Raw genomic sequence first — 18,716 nt, 5'->3', positions numbered from 1 at the left:
ATTGCCAACTAAAACAATAACACGGGAGTGGAAACTATCTCATGGAGACCATTCTGGGAGCCGACATTTAAAGAGAAAAGTTTCCAACTTTCTTAGGTTAAAAAAAAAGTTTCCACAATTTTCAAAACATTCTCATAAAGTCTGAGTATTTGAAAAAACTTTTTCAGGGAGTAAGCCGGCTACATTTCAGTTTTTTCTTAGGCAATCTTTTTAAAATACAGAAATATCTCTACTTAATCTTTGGTGACAAGGGCATTAAAATTATTTTCAAATAGCAGTATATCAACCACTAAAAAATAAGACAACAGCATTTTCTTTGATAGCTTAATATAATCCAACAATAAGAAAATTTGATTTTTCCATTTCTAAACATATCGTTGACTGAACCACATATTTGATCGGTTACCTGGTCCTAGAAATTCTTCTTTGCTTTATCGCCTACATTTGTTGCCCTTTTCTTCCTTTCCATGTCTACTGTCACCACCCTTATGCAGGTTTTACCATTTCACGGCCTTTAGTCTTCTCTTGCCTTCCTGTCCCTTTCCCCCAACTCCCATCTTTTTCCTTATCCATCTTGAATTTAGTTTATTGAGCCTATATTCAGATACCTCCACAATCTAGTGTAGACATCCACTCCTCCTGCCTTCTCAGGCATAACTCCCCTCCTTGAGGTGTCCCTCTGCTAAGCTGCTTCACCTTCTTTGCAAACATGCCATGTACATTCTACTGCTGCTCATGCAGCTCCAACTCAGCTGCCTGCTGGAACCAAAATAAAACCCCACATCCTTACCACCCGATCTCTCTCACCCCAACCCCTTCTATCCCCCTTCTTATTACCTCCAGCCATGCTGGCTTTCTCCTACCCCTCAAATACATTAAAGTCACCTCTCTCAGGCCTTTGCATTGCTCTTCCTTCTGCTTGGAAGGCTCTGACTATCCTGGTTAAAATACTGTCTTCTCCCACAAGTCATTCTATCACGTTACTCGATTTTATCTTTTTCACAGCCCTTATGAGAGCTTATTTGTTTGTGTTTACTGTCTATCTCCCCCCATCAGGATGTTAGTTCCTGGGGACTATTTTATCTGCTGCTGTACCCAGTGCCTAGATCAGTGTCTGCACATAGCAGGTACTTTGTAAACGTTTGCTGGAATTCTCCCCTCTCCACCTGTGTATGTTATCATCCTTTAAGGCTCATCTTAAATGTCATGTCCTCAATAGGGTATTTATGTCCTCATCTGCACTGCCTAAAGTTCAGATCAACAGAGCTATGGAGCACCTACTATAGAACAGGTATGTACTAGGCAGTGGGGGTGAAACAAATAGGATATGGCTCTAGTCTCTGTGGAATTTATGATCTAATGGAATTTTACAAACTGAAGTATTCTCTTTATCCTGGGAACTCCTGTGCTTATTAGAATGCACAATTAATATGATAATGAATTATGTGCCTTATAACAAGTCTTCTATTATATCGAGATATAATTTGGCAGCTGTTAAACACACTATTACCCAAGGATGCAGGCTATATGCTTAAAGAACCATGTTGTGCCTTCTCAGTCCTTCATCTGCCCCTCTGCAGATCCTCATACACCTGAGGTTAGAAAAATGAAAAGTTAGAGGCCAAGAATCCTATTCTTTCCCCAGCATTGGGATTCTCTACATGAAAAAAAAAATTGTTTGGGTGTTCTTTACGAGAAATTCAAAGTTTTGGAAAGTTAAATGTGCCAGAATATGAAGGGATTTTAATGTGTTCTAATAAACTATACTTACATGCCAAAAATGATTAAGTGATACATGTGAAAATGCTTTGTGAAGTACTTTATATATGTGCAAAGCATGATTTTGGTCTTACTTAACTTTTCAAAGGTCTAAACATTTGCTGCCCAAATAGATTGTGAATTCTTAAGGGCTGGAGTCATGTTTCCCACTTCTTTTTCTCCTCTTCTGTGCCACTGGAATAAGGAGCGTTTGTTAACAACAGGTAAGATTCCCAGAGTACCACTACAAATTCTTAGTTCTAGACTGAGTAACTGTGCCTTTCAGAAATAAAATTCTTTATTCTGAAAATGATCAATGTTTATTCTGTATTACTACTGATAGAAAAAACTTTTACAAAATTCTACAGAAGACATATTTACTACTACCATTAAGAAGAAGAATTTTTAAATTCTAAAACCAGAAAGAAAACTAAGTTATTCACCTCTCTAGAAATAGAACTAGAACAAAAATTCATAAACAAGAATTTAAATCATAAAACTACAGAACAATGGCTGTATCTTTTCTTTTTTGAGGTAGAATCTCACTATGTTGCCCAGGCTGGACTCAATCTCGTGGGCTCAAGTGATCCTCCCGCCTCAGCCTCCCCCCATAGCTGGGACAACAGACATGTGCCACTGTGCTAAGCTGAATCTTATAATACCAATCCCTCACATCAGGGGAACACATATTCTCTCTGAGAGGGCCAGCACTAGCATGGGCATTTGTAATAGCGAGATTTTTTACAGTATCAAATATAAACTGCCACATTAATTAATACAATAAGTAAAAAATAACTAATGTACACACAAACGTCCCTGGAACAATTTATTCATATTCTATATCAAACAGGATGCATGATTATCTTAAAACCACTCAGGTAAACACTGGCATAAGGAAAACATGAATTTCTTATGTATCCTAATCTAAATTTTTATTAGTTCCAGGTTAATTTGCTACTGTAACATAAAAAAGATTTATAATACTTTATTTTTAAATAAAGCCATTGAAAAGATCAGGGATCTGAAGATACTTTTAGCTTTCAGAATTAAAGTCGATTTCATTACCTTTCTGATGGTAGCCTGTCAAAACCATCCAACCTACCTCTCCAAAATTAGTCATGTTCTAGTCAGCTTCAACTAGAAGCATTTCTCCCACTGGTCCATTAAGTTCAAAGACTTGGCAGGTGAAAGTGAGAATTCCATCTAATTTGCGTGCAAGAAAGGAAGTTCAGGCAATGACTGAGAAACTGAGTAACAATGCCATGTAAGAGAAAGAATGCATGAGCAAAGACAACGTTAGATATTGTAGCAGGCCGCAAATTGGAAGTCATTTATTCTTTGTTTTGCTCTGAAAATAAATAATGAATATGCAGACTTTGGGTTAATGAACTTAAAAATTTTGCCAAAGTATATGTGTTAACACACAGAGAGCCCAAGGCTGGCTGCCAGCACCCCCAGGAGTCTGTAATTACATACTGGCAGGCAGAGGCTCTTATTGTAACTACTTGGATTTGTTTTAACTATTAATGACGAAAAGCATGTAAAAATCTTCTTATTCAATAGAGTTTCCAATTTCAATACCAATGACCTCTGCTTTTACTTTTGGTTTGTCAGTACAAAAACCAAAGGCCATAGAAATTTTCCTTAACTAAATTAAAATGGTCCTAAATTCAAAATCAAGAACCAAGGAAGCATTATAAAAAGTTTACCCTTCGATGAGTGGAGGTAGAATAAAATGACGGAATACAAAGAGAGCCTTCTTTTAAGTCACTACTCTAATCAATAATCCAAAGATCCCTACAATGACATTTGTGATAGGCTGAATAACAGGACCCCAAATACATCTATGTCCTACACCTCTGTTCATGTGAATGTGTTGCCTTACATGGACTTTTGCAAACATGATTAAATTAAGAATCATACAGTGGGGAGATTATACTGGATCAGCCAGGGAGGCTCAATGTAATCAAAAGGGACCCTATAAGAGGGAATGAGGGGGGACCAGAGTCAGGAGTAGGAGCTGTGACACTGGCAGCAAGAGGTTGGAGTAAGGTGAGGAAGGGGCCCGAGCCAAGGAATGCAGGTGACCTCTAGAAGCTGAAAAGGGCAAGGAAACAGATGTTCTCTTCAGAGCCTCCAGAAGGAACCAGCCCTACCTATACCTTGATTTTAGTCCTATAAAACTCATTTCAGATGTCTGACTTCCAGAACTATAAGCTAATAAATCTGTGTTATTTCAAGCCATTACATCTGTGGTGATTTATTACAGCAAAAATAAGAAATTAATACATTTTATCATACTTTCAAAGACTATCAGGTTTAGTAGTAATTTAGTAATTTAGGTTTATTAATTTATTATTACTATTAATTTAATTGAAGCTACAAGAAATAATTACAAAAGAGGGTTTGAAATTGTCAGGCCTTTTCACGCCACCTGCTTCTATAAGAATTGCCAGCATCTAGAGTACGAGTATTTTGGAGAAAATAAAACAGACCTAAGAGCAAAGGAAAAACATGAATTTATATATATATATATAAAAAAAGCCTTTAATTCCTGCCTACTATGTAATGAATTAGTGCAAGATTCAAAGACCTTACAAACTGCGTGAAAGTTCTAAACAAGAGTGCAGCCACCAGCCTAACCGAGATAAGTAAAAAGCTAGGTGACAGCCAAGGATGTAAAAGTGAAGGAGCTTATACTACACAAAATAAACTGTCAGAAGAATCACCAGCCTGCAAGGGTACATTTAGGTCTTTTGTCCTATGTAATATGATATAAATCTGAACTCTTGACTCCTACCCCTACTAAAGGAAGGAAATCTTTAGACCTGCTTTAAACCTTGGCTTTTCAAGACAATCATATTCCAGCTATATTTCAGTTTTCTATAGGAGATGCCCTTCCTTTTATCCGGGAGATGGGGGACACACAATACAATACTGGAAACTGTCAGAAAACAAAAATGGCTTATCTTCCTACTTACAGTTTCTGAATAGACTGCAGTCACTTTCTTCTATCAATAGGTGGTGAGCTTGCATTCATTAGGCAAAATGCTGATAGTTTACTAAAACTGAAGCATGAGCAGATCAAGGCAGTGAAAAGTGCTTTTTAGGCACTGTCAGATGAGCAGACTAGTGAAATGTGAGGAGACAAAAAGCGGGACTGCCTATAAGTCTCCATAAGATCTGTTCTCCCTAAATCACCATAACACTACAAGCCTTTGGAATAAGCTGCTCTGTGTCAGCAGTGATGTAAATCAATTTTCTCAACTGAAGGTGAGAGGGTATACAATTTTAGCAATTTTCCTTTCCACTTTATTCTATATTTTATTCTTATTATTTAAAAAGGACTTGTCAACCAAAATAAAAGAATTTTAAATATCACCCTTTCCTTTCTTTCTTCCCAGACTAGTTCCAGCTAATACTACATAAAAAGTAAATATATTTTGAAAGCTTATCAATTTTCAGGCTATTTTTTAAAATTCTAAATTTTCCTTACTTTCACAATACTTAATAGACAGACAGTTCCTTGCTTTAAGAACCCCAAAGGAAAAGGTCCTCTCTCCCTATTGCCACATCCTCAGCAAACTTCTCACCTGCTATTTTGATATTCAGATTGGCATCCAGAAGCAAATTTTCGGCTTTTAAATCACGATGAACAATGTTCCGACAGTGACAAAAATAGACGGCTGTGACGATCTGTTTGAACTTCCGACGGGCCTCCTTTTCTGCCATTCTACCATGGGCCACCAGGTGGTCTGTGTTGAAGAAGAAGACAGTCAGTTCTCATTTTGGACACTGGTGTAATTTCAAAAGGTAGACTTGAGGAGGGATGCAAAGGAATAACTTAAAGAAGAGAAACAAAAAAAGAACAACAAACTTACAGTCCTGGTTTATATCTATTATATAAAAACTCATTTTTAGTAAGTGTCCAAGCTATTTTAAATATAAACCCTGTTATGCATAAGTATGCGTAAGAATACACTTGCACTACCATAATAAAAAAAGATGTCTGAGGGTTACAATGATATTTTTCAATGATCATAGCATGCAACACCTTCCTTTTCATATCCTCATTGCAAGGGATTACATATGCATAAGCAAACACACCCATGAAGATCAGTATCAGAAATATTTCCTGTGTTAAAGGGTAAGTAAAAAAGCAAGCTCCCAATAATCAATCTTTTCAGGAAAGAGTAGACAGAAATTAGTCATCGCTAAGGGGGAAAAACTGCTTTATATAGGATTCTGTTTGGGCTAATATCTCTTCTGATTTCTCAAAGTTTAAAAATTTGACATAAAAACACACTTACTTGGCACTGTTTTCTAGAATGCATAGCAATATGCCTACATTTTTATATCTGTATTTATTGGGTTTACCAAATGTTTTTAAAACTATGTTAATTTTTACAGATTACATCAATCAAAAACCAAGTGAAGTTTCTACCAACTTAAATGATATCATTTCACTGGCTAAGGTATATCAAAAGAATTTACATGTGATAAACTATCATACTATAAATCAAGCTATGCTTGACATTTAAAAATGATTTGAAAAAAATAAAAATGATTTGATCGATTAGTAAGTTCTTTGAGAACTTTCCAATAATGGTAGTAGGTTTATACTGAACCAACAACATACATGTCTTTGACCCAGTTCTTCAATAAACCAACACCACATACGGGTCATAACAGCTGATAGGATTAGAAATGTTAGCTATGATACAGTATGTTCTGTTTGAAATTTCTAATAGTCTCATCAGTGGTGTCTTTTAATCAACTGATCTGGCTGGGAAAAGGACATCCGAAGGTATTAAGAAAGTGAAAAACTAGACAATAATAAATATATTATTGTTTGTTTATCAGTAGCGGTTTTGGTAAGAATACCCAATTGTTTTGGTGACATTTCACTCACCCAGAGGACGAGTCAGGTATATCCTTTCTTTATCACAAAAAGGAAGTTCAGGGTAAAACATATTTACAAGCAATGACTGCCAAGACTGAGATCCTGGGGCAAGAAATGGCAGGCAGAGGGTAAAGAATGGGAGTTGGATAATGACCCATCCACATAGCAGATTTTGAAATAATTCAAACTGCATTTTGACCACAAGAACATAAAATTCTGGAGAGCAAATACTATAGCAACTTTAAGAATATTTCTTATAAGTAGATAATTTAAATGATTAAGAAAGTCCCCCCCAAAGGAATTATTATAATTTTTGTTTACCACGCACAAGATCTTTGAAATATTTCCCTCAAGAACACAATCATTGTTATAGCCAAGATTACCAATTTAATAGAAAAAAGGAAAAAGTCTTCAGCTTAGATGTTAAAAGGACTAGAATACAGCTTTCTATGGGAGTTTAGAGGTGGTGATAAATGAGCTCACACTCTGGTGTGTTTAGGTTTCTGGTGAGATCTGTCATATCAACTTTAAACAACACCAAGTCCCTAACTACAGATAGTAACTTAACATAAGCTGTTAAAGAACTAGACATCCATCAGAGGTAGAACGCTATGTTTTATTTTAAGAGGCCATTCTCTAACAGTACCTGCTCCTTTGACCCCCTAGTTCTCTTAACCCAAGGCCTAATTATTCTAATAATATGTTTTAGTTGCTAAACTTTGTCTAATTAAAGAGCTTTGAAGAGACAGCTATTCTTGAGAAACATAAAAATAAACCTTCATGAAGGTTTACCATCAGAAGCTCATTTGGCCAAGCCACCCATTAATTAAAGTGCCCAAGAGACATTCGTCTGGCAGTAAATACTAATTACCAGAACACATCAAAGCACTTCTTAAATACGGCAGAATGGTTAATTTTGTGATTTTCAAAATAAGTGATTTTCTTTTATTAAGAAACTCTTTATAAATTTCTAAGTACCTTGTTTTCCTAAAGTGATTGGAAAGTTCTCAAAATTGTTACACAGGCCAGGAGCTGGTGGAATACAACCTAGTTCTGTTTTATAACTACAATGACACATTGGTTGTCCTTGGACAAACCATTTATACTGCCAATATGCCCACTCCTTGATCTACGAAATAGAAGTAAACTCTCTTGTATGCTATAGCCAAAGAAAGACTAGCATATTTGGGAATAAACATGTACTTTGATTAAGAGTTACTACATATGAAAAAACTTTAACTTTCAAAGATGTTTAAGAAGACATTTTTTTAAAAGGTCCACTCAGTACTATACAAGAAATATTTAAGCATTTGGTTAATGGATCACAAAGTTCCTCAGGATTCTGTAATACTTAAAGGTGATTACGCATCAAATGTCACTGTTAATGGTTCTTGTTAAAAGGTATTTGTGATAGTGCACTGAATAAAACAGCTTGAACTATAATACTTTTCCCAAACTCACCTTCAGTATTTCTACAGTTATAGTTGCAAAGAAGATATATACATCACTTAAAAAAAAAAAGTATGAGCTGCAAACATTAGATGTTTATTCCTAGGCATTTTGCTGTTCAAGCTTTCTCCTCTTTGGGAACATAGTGCCCTTCTCCACACACAGGTCCCTCTTAGTGGTTCAATCTCATTCAGATCTTAGCCATTGCTTTTATTTTTGCCCATCTTATTCTCATCCCCCACCTCCCACCTCTTGGTGTGCTTTCAGTGTAAACCTATGAGATCTAGTGGGTGTGCCAGGAAGCCAGTGGCCTGCAGTGGTTTTTAGTCCCTGCTAAAAATCGCTTTTCAGCTGCCCACTGACAAATGGCTGCTTTATATTCGTATATGCTCTATAAGCAGGCAGCAAAAATTCTTCAAGTTCAAATGTGGTATTGAACTTTCAGTGAAGAAATCCAGAGTAGTAACCCAGCCTGGACTGAACATGTAGTCACAGCATTTGAATAAATACTGGAGTACTTTCAGAAAGCAAATGAAACAAAAATGGCTCTTGAATCTACTCACTATTCAAGCTAAAATATATTTTGAACCCTGTCAGGATAAATTTCAGTTGCGAGGAACTCTAAAGAGTTGTTCTGCTTCTTCCAGGCAATTCAGTGAGCTAGACTTCCTAAGTATCAGGCTACAAATACCACCCATATCCTCAGTCCCAATCACCCCACAGGGTAGCTAAGATCCTAGCTTCTGGTATTTCTAGATTCCTGACGTCACCCCCCCCTTCCACCAATCCACCCCCCACCAATCTAAACAAACCTCAATTAGACACTACACAATGTTCTTTTTCACCATAAACTAACGACTTATCTACTTAGTTGTCATTATAGATCTAGGGCAAATTTAAAGTTTTCTTTTACAACTTCACTCCAATAGTCTAAACCAGACAGGGATGATGAGGTAACTCTTGGTTAAAGAGAAAAAAAATGGTTCATCTGTTTCAAGCTCTTATCAAAAGAGTCAGTTCTCTTTCTCACTTTCCAATTACCATAAATGACTTGGCATTGGACTTCTTTCATCTTTTTTATCTGCTATTCCTCACAAAATGAAAAGAAGTTAGTGATATTAAGGGATTTATATGCCCTATGAGAAGTTATATTATCAGAAGCATAGGGAATGAATTCTGAAGTTTCAAAAGTATTAGAGCACCAGCATGTAGTTTGCTTCACAATTCACTGTTTGTAATTTTGTCCCAATCTTACTAGAGAAGAAATATCTTGTGGTACATTTAGGTTCTAACCTTTCAAAGAGCAAAAACACACATAAGCCAGTCTTTGCTTCCCTAGACTAGCTTCACTGGAGTGTCAGAGGTATACCACTAATGGGATAGTGGTGGGGAGCCAACATTTCTTAAAATAAGTCACTTTTCCACTCTCAACATACAGAGTCTCCATTTGTCTAAGTCTACGACCCATAGCTGATGCAAAACACTAGCTGAAAATGAACATACCCTGACAGCAGGTCAAGAAACAGGGCAGAAAATTCACATTTCTCATGATGAAGAATGAACCCAGCCTAGAAGGGGAAAAAGTAGCATGTGTGCTAATCTCAGGTGACTACCTGAAAAACTTTCTGCCAGTTCCAAGCCAACCACAGCTAGCAGTTCTTTGCTTTGCACTAAGTTCTATCATTTCTTCTTCCTATACCCATGGAAACGACTTCCTGTTTATCAAACAAATGCTTCTTTCCAAAAGAGCCAGGGCGAGGCCAAGACAACTCAGCTACCGGTGAGCAGGTTAACAAGAGTGCACTCACTTTAATATCCTATTATACTCTAACTCATAAGGCCAGGCTGCCACTGGAGAGAGGAAGAGGGTTTGTCATTTTGTTTTCCTTGCCAAGAATCCAACTGCCTCATGCCAGGCTTCTTGACTTGTTGCTGCTTCTTGTTACTCTCTCTTATCTTCGTTCTTCCAGTTTAGGCCACAAACTTTTTTGTCATCTTTCATCTCCTTCTCTCATACCCCACATCCAATCCATCAGCAAATTCTATTAACACTGCCTTCAAAACATACCTAGAATTCAACCATTCCTCACCCCTGCCTCCACCCCACTCTAGTGCCACTGGCCTAATCCAATAGCCATCTCTCTTCCGGATTATTGCAATAACCTCCTAGCATCACTCCTACCTACTGTCCCTGCTTCTGCCTTTTGCCCCCTGCATCTGCTCTCAAAAGAGCAGCCAGAATAATAATCCTTTTTTAAAAAAAACTTTTTATTTTGAAATACTTACGGATTCACCAGAAGTTGCAAAGGTAATACAGAGAGATCCCGTGTACCCTGCACCCAGTTTCCCCCAGTGGTTAAGGCTTGCACAACTAAGAATGAGATCAAACCCAGACTCTGACACGGGCACAATAGTTCTATGTCATTTTATCACATGTGTGGATATGTGGAACCACTGCAGACAAGAGTTTAGAACTGTTTAGAGTCACTCATTACTGAGTACTCCCACATGTACGCATGCACATGTAAATAAACCTTGCCTTTTCCCCAGAAATATTCCATTACCACAAAGATCTAAGCTTGTCCCCTTTATGGTCATGCTTGTTCACCCCTCCCCTCATCCCTAACTCCTGGAAACTACTGATCTGTTTTCCACTTATATGATTTTGTCATTTTGAGAATGTTATATAAATGGAATCATACAAAAAGGTAACCTTTTGAGATTGGTAACCTTTTCACTCACCATGTGTCTTTAAGATCCAAGTTTTTGTGTATATCCATCATTTGTTCCTTTTTATTGCCAAGTAGTATAGCATGGTATAGATGTACAACAGTTTGCGTACATTCACCTATTGAAGGATATTTTTGTTGTTTCCAGGTTTGGGCTATTACAAAAAAAGCTGCTATGAACAATTGTGTACAGGATTTTGTATGAACATAAGTTTGCATTTCTATGTAGCCAGGGTAAGTCTTTTAAATCTTACATTAGATCATGTCATTTTTCTGTTAAATCCTCCATGGATTCCCAGCTCATGACTTCTGAGTGTCACTGGCTCATTCATTCTACCACAGCCACATACCTCTCCTTGCTATTTCTCAAACACAACAGAAACACTCTCACCTCAGGGCCTCTGTTCTTTCCATTCTTTCTACCTGAAATACTCTTCCCCCAGATATCAGCATGATCTTTTACAAAAAACAGGCTTCTCAGCCAGGCCTTCCCAATCACCCTATCTCTACTGCCAATCCTCCCCTGGTATTTCAATTTCATATGTTCAAATTACACATTCTTCCTATTTAGTTTGTGTATTGTCTGTTTCCCCGACTAGCTCCATGAGGACAGGGATTTTCATCTATTTTGTTCACTACTGTCTAAAAATATCTGGCAGATATTAGGCACTTAATAAATATTTATTAAAACAATAAAAGATGTTTGCATAAAATCCTATCCTGGCTTCTTAAAACTATTTTCTGAACCTTGGCTTTTATTAGCAAAATGAATATGCCTTTTTGGATTACATGGGGAGACTCATATCCATTAAGGTGAGCAATGACATTTAATACTCACCTTAATGAATATTATGATTAAAAATATCTTTATTATTCTAGTAGTTTCTCTTTGTCAGGGAAACTACATTTTCCAAAAAGGTTTAAAAAAAAAAAAAGTTCAGAAAACCCTCAGGAAAAATATTAATATAGGAGCCAGGCAAAAATATTCCTTTGGGACTTACATATACTCAATATAGCAAAAATATCTGCCTCATTCTCTGGGCATTTATTTTTATGGCATCGTAGAAGTGACAGGATGATCAGACAACTATGAATAAATGTTTTGCAATACAGTAAGATTAAAGCATGGGTGGCTTTCTCATACATCTCGACCAGGTTACAAACAAAAATGCTCCTCATGTCTGATGTTAAGATGATAAAACAAAAAATGGAGAATAATGAATGGGAAATTAATTGGGGAAGGAAATGGAAGTCAATTATTTTGATTCAGAGTAACTAAAGTTCAGTGGTGTGGTTATTTGCTTCTGTTAAGAAAGACTTAGAAAACAGCTAGTTTTTATATCCAAAGGGAGTAAGTAATTTAGTGGGAAAATAGTAGTGTAGCTGTAAAGATATAAAGAATGTTGAGGATTAAGTAAAAACATTAAAAAAATAAACCCCAAAAGCCACAACAAACTAGTATATAGCAGTGTGTTCAAATAAATTTGTTAGTGTTCTTGAACATCTTGAGGTCGCAAGATAAAATAACTTACCTGAAACACTTAACACAATTATCTGGTACCTACTCAACAGTGATGAAATTCAGTCTTTCCCATCCCCTGCCCTAATAGTTTCTGAGTGACCCATGGCATGAATAAATGGCTTTGTGAGAAGTTCTGGGTTTCATACCATTGGGAAATGTTATTTCTAAGGCACTGAGAATGTTCATAATAAATCATACACATTTCAACAGACTCCTCTTAAATTAGTAATTTCTTTTAAATGCCCATGAGTTCTGCCTGGTATTCAGGAAACCTTACTTGATAAACTGCTGGATTTACGACTTCATAGTCTCAAATAGGAAGTTTAGGGATATATATCTAAAGAAATCATATTGTGGAAGTTTCAAATTATGAGTTTAGTGGTTTATAAAACTAACCAATTTCTCAATTCTGTTTGTAACATTAAACAGACCCACATTGTCATGGCTGCCCCTTTATAATATAGTGCTGAATAGCATGCGATAATCTCAGTAAATCAACTGAATAAGTAACAAATGCTCATTAAATAATCATTTATTGAAGCCTATCACATTGCTTAGAATTCATAATCTTCAATGTCTTTCTCTATACAGTTATACAGAAAACAAAAAGGTGTTTTCCCCATGTCAAAAACTCAACTAAAATATGTTATAGAATAACATGCAAATTACATGCTTTACTTCATTATATTTCCTTGTGATACAATGAAATACATTTAGTGAGTGCCTACTACATGTGAGACACTGATTTAAACAAGCAAGAACACAGATGGGTAAGATTTAAATGCTATAATCTGTAATCTAGTGACATTCTTTCATTTACTTAGACTTTTATTCTACTGAACTGATCAACAGATATTTATGGAACATGTATTACCTGTGGGCACTATTCTAAACATTGGAGATTAAGCAGAAATCAAAAATGACAAAGTCTTTACTCTCATGACACATTTTATCTTAGGGAGCTGAGACAACAAGCAAATGAATGAATGAATGAATGAATCAGTTGGTGATAAGAACCAAAAAGAAAAATAAAGCAAGAAAGGGACTAGAGTAGGAAGAATGAGATTTTATATAGCATGGCTAGCAAAGACTTCTCTAATGTGGTAACATTTGATAAGAGACTTGAAAGAAATGAGAGAGAGAGCTACGTGAGTATCTAGGAAAAGAGCATTTCAGGAAAAAAACCCACAGAATATATGAAGGCCTTCAAGTAAGAACATACTGAAGGGTTTAATGAACAAGAAAGAGATGCCAAAGTGAGGACGCGGACAGCTCTAGGAGCTGTGGTCAGAGAGGCAGCTGAGACCAGATTATACAGAACTTTACAGCCCATAGTAGAAACTATAGATTTATTACAAATAGATGGGAAAGCCAATAAAAGTAGCTAAGTGGTGAGATCCCACCTGTATTTGCAAAGATTTTTTTTTTTTTTTTTTTTTTTTTGCTAGAATAGGGGAGTCAGAGCAAGATTCAGAGAGACTGGTTAAAGGATAATGCAGCAATCCTAGCAAGACACCCTTATGGCTCCGACCAGATTGGTAGTGGTGGAGGTGGTGCTAAGAGACTGAATTCAGCAAACGCAGTCGGCCCTCTGTGTCTGTGGGTTGCGCATCTGCATCCACGGTTTCAAGGAACCGTGACTGAAAATATTCAAAACCCAGATGGTTGTGTCTGTACTAAGCATGTACAGACTTTTGCATGTCATTATTCCCTAAACAATACGGTATAACAACTACTTACATAGCATTTACATTGTATTCGGTATTAAAAGTAATCTAGAAATGATTTAAAGTATATGGGAGGATGCAAATATTATACCGTTTTATATGAGAGACTTGAGCATCCATGGATTTTGGTATCCACAGGGGTCCTGAAACCAATCTCCCACACATACCGAGGGATGCCTATATTCTGAAAGTAGAGTCACCAAGATTTACTGATGGATTTCACATGAGGTACAAGAGGAAAAAAAGAAATCAAGCACGATTCTATGAAGGTTTTTGGTGTGAATAACTTGATGAATGTATTTGCCATTATTGGGAAGGGGAAGATTGATGAAAACAGTAAGTTGGTAAGTGAAAATCAAGACTTCAGTTTTGCATGTTAAGATTGAAAGGCCTAATTAGACATCCAAATACAGATGTCAAGTAAACAGCTGGATATACAAATTCAGAGTTTAGGGGAACGGTTATGGTGGAGATTTAAATTTTGAGAGTCAACAGCTTAATGGATCCCAGAAAAGATGTCCGAGGACTAAACCCAGGAGTACTCCGAAATTTAGATGTCACCAAGATGAGGGGGATCTGGTGAAACAACTACCAGAAGAAAAACAACAGGTCAAAAGACAACAAGTTAAATTACCTAGTCTAGTCTGAGGGTAAATAACAGACTTAGAAATGCAATAAATACATACATGCATACTACAAAAAGTGCTATAGAAGAGGTATGTTCAAAGTGAAGAAGAAAAAGACAATTAAGTATCTGGCAAATTCAAAGCACAGTTCACAGAGGGAATAACATTTGAGATGGGTCATGAAATCAGGGGTAAATAGGGCAAAGAAGGGTAAGTAGCAGGGCTTTTATATCTGTGCCCTGACCCCTTCTGTTTCCAACCAATTCCTCTGAGATTAACAATTCCTTTTCAGGCCTCTTGAAGAAATAAAAAGGACACTATTCCCTGAGGGATTAGGAAGTAATATAAATGCTTCTCAATTCACTAGCTTCATACTACCATGGTTATATGCTTGGATAGCTGGTATACTCCCTTTCTGCCTCTCTTGCCTTCACATTTTTCAGATACTGAAACTCAGTTCAAAGTCTACTGCTTCACCCAGATTCTGCCAGGCATCTAGGAAATGTTGATATCTGTAAGGACAACCTATTTGACAGCTTAGCCTCATGGTTCCTTGAACCTTCTTTCTCTCCAGTGATGTACACCTCCCTCAAAGTTCAGCAACTATTCATATGGCCACATCTTAGAATTGTCTTTGCTTTTTTTTTTTTGAGACAGAGTCTCACAATGTTGCCCTGGCTACAGTGCAGTGGTGTCATCAAAGTTCACTGCAACCTCAAATTCCTGAGCTCAAGTGATCCTCCTGCCTCAACCTCTCTGGGACTACAGGCACGCACCACTACACTCAGCTAATTTTTTCTATTTTTAGTAGAGATGTGGTCTCGCTCTTGCTCAGGCTGGTCTCGAACTCCTGAGCTCAAGCGATCTTCCCGCCTCAGTCTCCAAAAGTGCTAGGATTACAGGCATGAGCCACCACACCCAGCCCCAGAAATGTATTTGTTTGACATTATTCTACCTCTGAAATTCTAAACTCTAACAGGATACTCCCCCATCTTTTATCATAACCTTTTAGATCAGCACTGCCAAATAATACAATGTGAGCCATTTATATAATGTAAGATCTTATAGCAATCACATTAAAAAGTAAAACAAGTTACTCATTTTCAAATTCTGATAACTTATTTAACTCAATACATCAAAAAATCATTTCAACATATAAACAATATAAAAATTAGCTATGAGATAGGTTACCTTCTTTTTTTCATACTAAGTCTTCAAAAAGCCAGTGTATCTTATATTTACTGCATATCACAACTGAGATGCTAAATTGTCTATAGCCAAGGTGAAATGCAGTTTTACCAAAATAACGGTTGTGTTTAATAGAAAAATATTTTATACTGTGTATAGTGAAGAATTTGGCCTTACCCAAAGAGGAGGTCTGGCCTTCCCTGGCTTCTGAGAGGCAAACAATTTCTGGTCCTTTGACTGTTATGACTGTTAGGAGTGTCTTTGTCCACCTGGGAGCCTCGGGTGATGCCAGAGAGTCTAACAATATGAATGAGGGTGGGACTTGCAACACCCACATAGTCTTAGGGTAGAGGCTTGGCTACACTAGAAATATCAACAGTGTGACTTAGTTTGTGGGCTTTGGGTCATCAGTATCAGTTGACCTGGACACAGAGATAAACAATGTGGGCAATCAATCAATCAATCAATCAGGCCTATATAAAATAAAAACGCTGAATACAGGCATTCTGCTGAGCTTTCCTGATGGGCAGTACTCTGTGCACCCTGTCACGCATCGATATCATGAGAGTAATACATCTGTCTCCACAAGGAGAGGACAAGAAAAGCTCTGCATCTGAGATTTCTGGACTCTGTGCTTCTTCCCTCAGCTGATTTAAACCTGTATCTTTCCCCTGTAATCAATTATAATTGTGAGTATATTAGCTTTTAGTGAGTTCTGTGAGTCTTTCCAGCAATTTATCAAACTTGAGGGTGGTTTTGGGAATTTCCCAAACGTGCAGTTGGTGCCAGAGTGAGAGTGATCTTGGCGACCATGCTCTCTAATGTTGTAGTTGGCTAACTCTAGCAGTTGGCTTAAAATTCTAACACAATACCTCAGTTTTTACATTTAAATGTAAATTAAATTAAATTCAAAATTCAGTTCCTCAGTTGCACTAGCTACATTTCAAATGTGCAATAGCAACATGTGGCGAGTGGCTACCCTATCACGCAGGGTAGTTTTAGACTGCTATCTCTCTGACACTCTCATGCCCAACACACTTGCTGTCAACTTGTCTTGCACCTGTCTTGTAATCTCCAAACACCGGATCAGTCCAGTTGTCTGTCTTATCATTGATTGCCCCATGAGCCTTGTTGGCGGGTGGGGGGAATCACTCAATCTTATATAATGGAATAACATGCTATGGTTTCCTATCTAGGGCCTTTCATTAACTCTATTAGCCCTAATCACTCCTTCTCTTGTTCCTCCCAGCAGCTAATTTCACTTTCTCCACCCTGATCCAGGTCTCAACCCTCTCACCCTTAACTTTCAGCTGATGACCTAACTCCTACTCCAAATAGAAAATTAGACAAAAGGCATGAAATGTCTTACTTCATATTCTTCTACCTAAAAAATTACCTACACCCACATGCATTTTTTACCTTCTATCCTTCTTGTGCAAGGCCAATTCCTGGCAGCTGTGCTCATAGCTCAATCACTTCCCATTCCTCAGGGATCTTGTTCAGGTTATGTTTTCCATATTAATTATTGCTAAACTCATCTTCCTCACTGCTGCATCAAGTCTCATATCTAAACAAATCAAAATACGACAAAATCCTCCTTGTTCCTTGTCAAGTACCAAGAGGGTTTGAGATTTTACCATACTTGTGAGCTAACAATTCAACCTGCCACAACTGCATGAACGCTGGCAGAATACACAAGACCCCCTAAGTCAGAGACAAAGGACATTGCTACTTGGGGTACAGCAAGCAGCATGAGCATTAACATGCTTTAGTTCTCCAAACCCTAATTCTCACAGGGCAATGCAAAGAGGACCGGGTGACACCTGCACACACCATTAGGTGCATTATAGGAGAGGAACCCTGAGCTTAGAAAACTCAAATCTTCTATTAATATAATGGGCAAAAAACAGACCTATCTTTGAGCTCTGGAAGGAGATATTATCTCTTATCTGCCAAGGCTGCTCACTATGCAAACATCCTTAAAAAGACAGTCTAGAAGAAAAGCAGTCAGTGCCTTGCTCAAAAGACATTAATAAATGTGAGATACCCATGGAGAATTCTCTTCCAACAACCCAGCTTCCTATTCAAACTACTGTTTGTTCCCTTCTTGTCTTGACAGCTATGTTTCTCACAATACTAGCCTTACCCAACGCCTCCACTTCTTTAACATCTCTCACCTCCACCATGTCATTGACACTTCCCTGGCCAAAGTCACAAATCATGTCCTAGTTGCCAATTGCTAGTCTTTATTTTATTTGGCCTCTTTGTAGAGTCTAAAGTCTTGATCGTTTTCTTCCAAAGCTCTCTCATCTTTGGCTTCCACAAATGTTCTACTTTTGATTCTTCTCCTATTATTTCGACTATTCCTTCTTAGCATCTTTTGCTAAGCCTCCTGTCTCTGATTGCTCTTTAAATACTCATTTTTCCCTCAACCTTCTTCTCACTCTTCTCTATACTGCCCTCGACTGATCTCCTACACTTCCTTGGTTTAAAATGCCACCTATATGTTAGTAACTACTGATATTTTATGTTCAGCCAAACTTATACCCAACTCCAAAACCATACACTGAATTATTTCCTATGTATCTCTAGCTGAACAGCTTACAGACACCTAAAATACCATGGGCTATTCTCATTCTCCATCCACACATCTCCCCAAATTTCTCTTTTCCCCTCCTTAAACCTCTATTCTTTAATTTCCTATCTCTAATGGTAGCACCATGATCAAGCCAATAACACAGGTGAGAAAATTGATAGTTACCCTAAATAAGAGACTGGGAAACTACGGGCCTATGGGCCAAAATTCAGTCTACT

The 18,716-nt window shown here is 37.3% G+C and overlaps 1 protein-coding gene across 6 annotated transcripts in view; it reads right to left on the bottom strand.

The window, feature by feature from the left end:
- SIK3 (SIK family kinase 3) overlaps positions 1-18,716 on the bottom strand; it is a 228,569-nt gene that overhangs the window by 67,590 nt on the left and 142,263 nt on the right. For all 6 annotated transcript variants that reach the window (XM_069470852.1, XM_069470854.1, XM_069470853.1 and 3 more), the window contains one exon: positions 5,352-5,513. In XM_069470852.1, coding sequence (XP_069326953.1) covers positions 5,352-5,513 — 162 coding nt within the window. The remainder of the gene's footprint in view (positions 1-5,351; positions 5,514-18,716) is intronic.

This window comes from Eulemur rufifrons, chromosome 6 (genome assembly GCF_041146395.1).
Source record: "Eulemur rufifrons isolate Redbay chromosome 6, OSU_ERuf_1, whole genome shotgun sequence".
Classification (NCBI taxonomy): Eukaryota; Metazoa; Chordata; class Mammalia; order Primates; family Lemuridae; genus Eulemur; species Eulemur rufifrons.
This window is presented reverse-complemented; position numbering and strand designations above follow the sequence as displayed.